The sequence below is a fragment of the Larimichthys crocea genome, unplaced genomic scaffold (assembly GCF_000972845.2).
Source record: "Larimichthys crocea isolate SSNF unplaced genomic scaffold, L_crocea_2.0 scaffold36725, whole genome shotgun sequence".
In the NCBI taxonomy this organism is placed as follows: Eukaryota; Metazoa; Chordata; class Actinopteri; family Sciaenidae; genus Larimichthys; species Larimichthys crocea.
This window is the reverse complement of record NW_020854837.1, coordinates 1-7,277: the sequence shown is the minus strand read 5'-3', so window position 1 is coordinate 7,277 and position 7,277 is coordinate 1. Positions and strand designations below refer to the sequence as shown.

The 7,277-nt window shown below is 39.9% G+C and overlaps 1 protein-coding gene across 1 annotated transcript; it reads left to right on the top strand.

The window, feature by feature from the left end:
• Nucleotides 1-2,721: 2,721 nt before the first annotated feature.
• On the top strand, nt 2,722-7,056 carry ppm1f (protein phosphatase, Mg2+/Mn2+ dependent, 1F; the record flags this gene model as incomplete). The annotated part of the gene is made up of 6 exons (XM_010756609.3): nt 2,722-2,884; nt 3,283-3,485; nt 3,614-3,802; nt 4,109-4,252; nt 4,472-4,565; nt 5,217-7,056. Coding segments are annotated over 6 exons (1,143 nt in total), but the record flags the coding sequence as incomplete, so codon positions are not given.
• Between the last annotated feature and the right edge of the window lie 221 nt (nt 7,057-7,277).

Here is a 7,277-nt window from a genome sequence, read left to right as displayed (position 1 = left end):
ACCATGTATGTTGTTCTTACCAGCCAATCACAACACATGAGCTGCCTTCCGTTTCATCTATATTCCTTCTGTTTCATCTATACTTTAGCTCTCACATACATACATTCTCCTCACATAGAGAGAGAGAGAGAGAGAGAGAGAGAGACAGAGAGACAGAGAGAGAGAGAAAAGGGAAGGAGAGTCCCCTGGCAGTCTAATCCTATGGCAGCATAACTAAGGGATGACCTGAGCCAGCCCTAACTATAGGCTTTATCAAAAAGGAAAGTCTTAAGTCTATTCTTAAAGGTGTTGACCGTGTCTGCCTCCCGAACCCAGAAAGGTAGTTTGTTCCACAGAAGAGGAGCCTGATAGCTGAAAGCTCTGGCTCCCAATCTACTTTTGGAAACTATAGGAACCACAAGGAACCCAGCGTCCTGAGAGCGCAGTGTTCTAGAGGGGTAGTAAGGTATTATGAGCTCTTTTAGATACGATGGTGCCTGACCATGAAGAGCTTTGTAAGTAAGGAGAATTTTAAATTCTATTCTAGATTTAATAGGCAGCCAATGCAAAGAGAGACTTATTAGAGCAGCCTGATAACAAAGAGTTACAATAGTCCAGCCTTGAAGTAACAAATGCGTGGACTAGTTTTTCTGCATCCGCCTGAGAGACAATGCGTATGATTTTACCGATGTTACGTAAGTGGAAGAATGCAGTCCTAGAAATTTGTTTTATGTGGACGTTAAAGGACAAATCCTGATCAAAAACAACTCCAAGATTCTTTACAGTGGAGCTGGAGGCCAGGGTGATCCCATCTAAAGTAACTAAGTCTCTAGAAAGAGAGTTTCTGAGGTGTTTGGATCCAATTACAAGAACTTCAGTTTTGTCTGAATTTAACATCAAAAAATTGTAGGTCATCCAACTTTTTATATCCTTAAGGCATGCTTGGAGTTTAGTTAACTGATTGGTTGCATCAGGCTTGATCGATAAATATAATTGGGTGTCGTCAGCATAACAATGAAAATTGAGTGATTCCTAATAATGTTCCCTAATATATAAACTGAATAGAAGTGGTCCAAGTACAGAACCTTGTGGGACTCCATGACAAACTTTGGTCTGCATGGAGGATTCATCATTGACGTGAACAAACTGAGATCGATCTAAAAAATAGGATTTAAACCAGCTTAGGGCGGTTCCTTTGATGCCAATTTGATGTTCCAGTCTCTGTAAAAGAATTTGATGGTCAATGGTGTCAAATGCAGCACTAAGATCTAACAGGACAAGTACAGAGATGAGTCCTTTGTCTGATGCCATTAGGAGGTCATTTGTAACTTTGACTAATGCGGTCTCTGTGCTATGATGCACTCTAAATCCTGACTGGAAATCCTCAAATAGACTATTGTTATGGAGAAAGTCACACAGCTGATTAGCTACAACTTTCTCAAGTATCTTAGACAGAAATGGAAGGTTTGATATCGGCTGTAGTTGGCTAAGACCTCTGGGTTCTAGAGTGGGCTTTTTAAGAAGAGGTTTAATTACAGCTGCCTTAAAGGACTGTGGTACATATCCTGATAATAAAGACAGATTAATCATATCCAATAACGAATTACTAACTACAGGCAGACGATACAGAGCCATTGGTGCTAGAACAAATAGACTCAAACACAGTTTTTATCCAACTGCAATAGCCACTGTGAATACTGCTAAAAAATGATGTGCACAATGTTTTAATGTTTTACGTTATGGGTGTATGCTCCCTTTAGCATTTTAGTATTTATTTGATTTAGCATATGTTTAATTTTTATTTATTTTAGTACATTTTAATGTCTCAGGTATTTTTATTCTTATTTATTCTAGTTATTTTAACACTCACTAGTCACTTTAATGCTAGGATTTTATTGCACTGACTAGAAGCACTTTCAATCTCGTTGTACCTGTGACAATGACAATAAAGATCTATTCTATTCTACAGGTAAAACATCCTTGAGCAGCCTGGTTGGGATGGAGTCTAAGAGACAGGTTGACGGCTTAGCTGCAGAAATGATTACAGTTATTTGATGAAGGTCGATGGGAGAAAAACAGTCTAAATACATAACAGGTTTTACAGCTGTTTCAAAACTTGCTGTATCAGAATGCAGATCAATGCCTGTTGAGGGCAAGAGGTGATGGATTTGTCTCTAATAGTTATATCGTAAATCATTAAAGAAGCTTATGAAGTCATTGCTACTTAGACCTAAAGGAATGGATGGTTCAGTAGAGCTGTGATTCTCTGTTAGCCTGGCTACAGTGCTGAAGAGAAACCTGGGGTTGTTCTTATTCTCCTCAATTAAAGAAGAGTAATAGGCTGCTCTGGCATTACGGAGAGCCTTCCTGTATCTTTTGAGATTATCTTGCCAGACTAGATGAGATTCTTCCAGTTTAGTGGCACGCCATTTGCGTTCAGATTTACATGCCTCTTGCTTCTTGTGAGAGTGAGACTATATGTATGTAAGAGAGAGAGAATATATATATGTGAGAGAGCCAGAATGAATAATGTCTTGAACGGCCCCTCATACCAGCCAGCTTGATCTGTTCTGTGCATTTGTTCTTCTAATGAACCCTCTAAATGAGAGCCATTGCCTTCTTTGCTCTCATCTGCTCACATTTTTGTCTCTTTGTGTTAGCTTGTTCATTTCTTTGTTGAGGTTGTGTGATACTGTTAAATATCATAGAAAATATCATGTTTAGATCTTGACAAAATAAACAACATGTGTGTCTGTTTGTATTTGTGATTTCAGGGGTGCTCCTGCAAGCTTCAGAGCCCTCCTGTGCGAGGCAGCACTGTCCAAGCTACTGCAGAACGACCTTTCACCTTTCCACTGCCCCCAGGAAGCTGAGTCCAACCAGAAAGAGGAAGAGGAAGTAGTTTGTAAGTAAAAAATGTTATGTTTATTTTAGTGCTATTTTTGGTTTTATTTGTGGTGCTGTTAAATAGCATTCTGTTATAGTGAGGGCAGTGTTTTATTCATGTTTGTGTGACATATCTGTCACTACTAAATGTTCCCCGGTGTTCACCATCTTATCTTGTTATACAAATTAGGATTATACTGGGGTTCAGATGTTTTAACTCATATAATGTGTGTTTCTTGTTTTTTGCATCACATCTCTAACTGTACTGCGTGCAGCTGGTTCTGAGCAGGTTGTGATCTGGGTGAAGTCGTTCTCTGTCCTCTCTCTTGTTCTGTATATACCAACAGAGAAAAAGAAGTACAAACCTGAAGGCTGTGATTGATTTTTCCTTTTTTCTTAATTTTATCTTACTGTCAGTACTTCAATCTGAAGCAGTCCAACGTCTCTTCCTCAACAAGTTGATAGATGTGGCGCTGGCATGGCATCAAAACTTCCCCACGCTTCTACCCATTCCTTCTCGGTTCCTCCACTGCTCCATACATGCCATCAAGAACACGAGAAGGAAGATGGAGGACAAACATGTGGCCCTGGCTGAGTTCAACCAGCTCTTTGGAATCCAGGTAAAAGATTTCCACCACAGCAAACACTAAACACTGCCTGTCACTGCTTTTCTTTCTATCTCACAATTTTAAGAAGTTTTAGACTTCAGATACATTAAAATGTATTGAACACTTTTTCTTTGGTTCAGGATGGAGTGGAGCGTGCGTACTATGCTGTGTTTGACGGCCATGGAGGGGTGGACGCAGCCACCTACGCTGCCACTCACCTCCATGTTTCTCTCAGTAAACAGGAGACACTGCAGAGTGACACAGCCACTGCCTTTAAAAGTGCCTTCAAACATACAGACGACATGTTCAAGAGCAAGGCCAAAAGAGAGGTATAACATCCTGAACACACTGCTTTTATATAGATGCTGCTATAATTACAATAATAAAGAAGTTTTTTTTCTTTATTAACCCCTCAATGTGGAGTTACATCCCCCACTTCAACTGCATCACATTTCATCCATTTATTTCAGCATTTGGCTTCGACATGTACACTATCCTTTCACAATTGGAACTTTGGTCTGTGGGTGCAGTGTGCAGTGCTGCAGTGTAAGGCTGATATGTGTGTGTGTGTGTGTGTGTGTGTGTGTGTGTGGTGTGTGTGTGTGTCGTGTGTGTGTCTGTGTCTATATTGTCAGCGTTTGCGGAGTGGCACTACAGGCGTGATTGTGCTGATCCAGGGTCATGAGCTGACTGTGGCCTGGCTGGGAGACTCTCAAGCGATATTGGTCAGAAATGGACAATCTGTAACACTCATGGATCCCCATAAACCAGACAGAGAAGTACGGATATCACACACACACACTGATTAGCATATAGTTCACTGTTCCTAAGGTAATATGCCCTTTTTATTTTAAAGACTCCATGTTGTTTCCACTTAGTGAAATTCGAATAAATAAAGGTTTCAAACACGTTACAGTGGTCATGTGGCGTTAAAACTCATCTTCACATATGAATGCTGATCATGGTAAGGTTGCTCTCTTTGGTTCTCCGCTGTCCAGGATGAGAAACAGAGAATTGAGGATCTTGGTGGCTGTGTCACCTTCATGGGTTGCTGGCGTGTTAATGGAACATATGCTGTGTCCAGAGCTATAGGTAAGTCAATGACAATCGAGCAAAAAGCATGTTGTGGCATCTCTGTTTTCATCGTTTACTTAATCTAGTGAATCCTCACAAAGTACTTAACTGATCTGAGCTGATTGTTGCTACTAGTTAAAATGTCCTAAAGGTCCAGTTTTATGTCATCCTACTAAATAAATGAGACTAAATTCAATAAAACTTCCCTTTTGTTCAGAGCTGTAGCAACAATTGCTCCTCTTAGTACAATGAATGCTGACTCCATCCGACTGAATGTAATTCAATCAAACACTTCAACACTTTTATTTTGAGCTCAGGGAACAGGGAAGGTTAAGTATAAGAGTAGTTCTCCTAACTCATAATTTAGCCTCTTTTTGTGTTTTTTTTTTCTTTCAGTTTATTGATTTCAGAGTTTTTCTTTGGGCACCTGACTCCGTGGCTCTTTGTACTGCTATTTACACTACAATGTGCTACTTATCAGCTGACATACTTACTTGTTGACACCAATATATCTGTAAAAAGTTCAACTTGGCCAATGATTCCAGCCCAGCCTACATCAACGTCAGGTTCTTTGGTGTAAGTTTTAAAATATTATTTTAAGTCAGCCTGAGGAGGTACTGCTGTGTGTAGCTTCAGCTGTTAACCACACATTCTGCATCCTTTCTCCAGGTGACTTTGACCAGAAGCCCTATGTGTCTGGAGATGCTGACTGCTCCGTAACCCAGCTGTTAGGTGATGAGGACTATGTGCTTCTGGCATGTGATGGCTTCTTTGATGCAGTCAAACCTTCAGAGGTCCCACATTTAGTCCTGGATGCACTCCAACAGCCTAGTGACCCAGAGAGCAGGGTAGATGCTCCACTGGAACAGTCTGGACACACTGTTGGACCGAGAGTCGCTCAACAGTTGGTAGGTTACGCTAAGGCAGCCGGTTCTAGTGATAACATCACAATTATTCTGGTGTTCCTGCGTCCACCAGAGCAGCTGCTGGCTCAAGTTTCCACCACGGGAACTATATAAATTACTCAGGACTCAACTTCCCAAGATTCACCTTAGGAGTGAGAGAGGAGGTCTGCTGCCCAGACATCACTGTGCCATGCTACTGCCTGACTCAGCATTTTTCGTCCCAGGTGCTGTTACTAGAGCTAACCAAACACATGAACGCAGCAACATGTACTCACACAGGGAAAGTATTGACTTAACTGTATTTAGACCAGATCATTTGAAAAGGTCTGCTTGATGAAGGGCCAAATACTAAATAAATCAATAACTAGGGTAATGTGAGCTCCATGAGTTAGCTCCACAGTTACATACATGATACTGAAGCTGATGAAGCTCACATAAACAAACGCAGTGCTATTTCAGGTAATGTTGGTAGGAGTTACTGGAGTGTTAACACCCCCAGAGTCAAAAAATATCAGGTCAGAGCTTTTTTTTTTTTTTTTTTTTGGCATAACCAATATCACTGCAAAATAATGTAATCATTTCATAACTGCTAACACTTGGTGGCTCTGTATAGCAAGCCTGCAAGCTAGACATGTTAACGTTCGCTAACGTTGGAGCAGATAACCATACATTTTAATCCCAACCTTACACTTGTGTTTTCACAGCTCTGACTGGGCAAATTATGTTTTGGGGGGAGACGTTTGGCATAAGGTCAATTCAAACCACATAACAGATCAGTGGTATTTCCATTTCACATATAGCTTGATAGGTTTATAATATACTGCCTTTCTTTGCTCCTTTTTTCTGTGCCAGAGAAAAGCTTGTTTCCTCCTGACCTCTGTATTATAACAAAGCTGTTACCTTTTTTTATATTCTGTTCTTTCTTTAGTTTTCATCCATATGTTCTCAATGCATCAGGATTAAATGCAATTTTTGGATTGCACCATGTGTCTTGAAGCTCATACATGGTCACCAGTCCTACCGTGGGATTGAATTTATATTGATATTAATATGCTTCATTTAAATAATTTCTTCAAAACAACTGCTACTGTGCCTTTACCCAGTCATGATTCAATGAGATCCTTCAGAGTTTCTTACTTGGTGCTGTGAAGTCAATAGATGTGGTGTTCCATGAGAGAAATTGAGTTCTTATAGAAGCTCTTGTCAACTTGAGTATAAAAATGCCTATGGTAAATGGACTGTACTTATATAACACCTTTCTAGTGTTCCAACCACTTAAAAGCACTTTACAGTACGTATCTCATTTACCCATTCACACACATTCATACACTGATGGCATTGGCTGCCATGCAAGGTGCCAACTGCTCATCAGTTTGAGGAGTTAACCATTCATACACATTGTGTCTTTCATTCATATCAGCTGTACTCATTTTGGGATGTAATAAAACATCAATATTCTGTTTCGCTGACAAGACACTATAGTGTTATTTTATGAATATCAGCAATTATGGTTACTGACCTTTACACTGTAAACATATGTCTTACCATAACAGGATTATAGACTGGAGATTTAGGTTCTTTAATAAAGTCATTTTTAACATGTAGGACCTGGATGTGGTTATTACACAATGGAGGAAAGGGCTCCACACTGTAAATTGTAACATGTCGTTTCAACTTAAAAATATGAGTGAAAGGGCTGCCTTAAAAATCTAAGTCAAGTGAAAAAGAATTATTTGTCATCTTCAATAAATATTCCTTGTTGTGTAAACATCTGCATTAGTTTCGTTGATTTAGATTTCGGAATTGACTTAACTCCTTCAGGTAG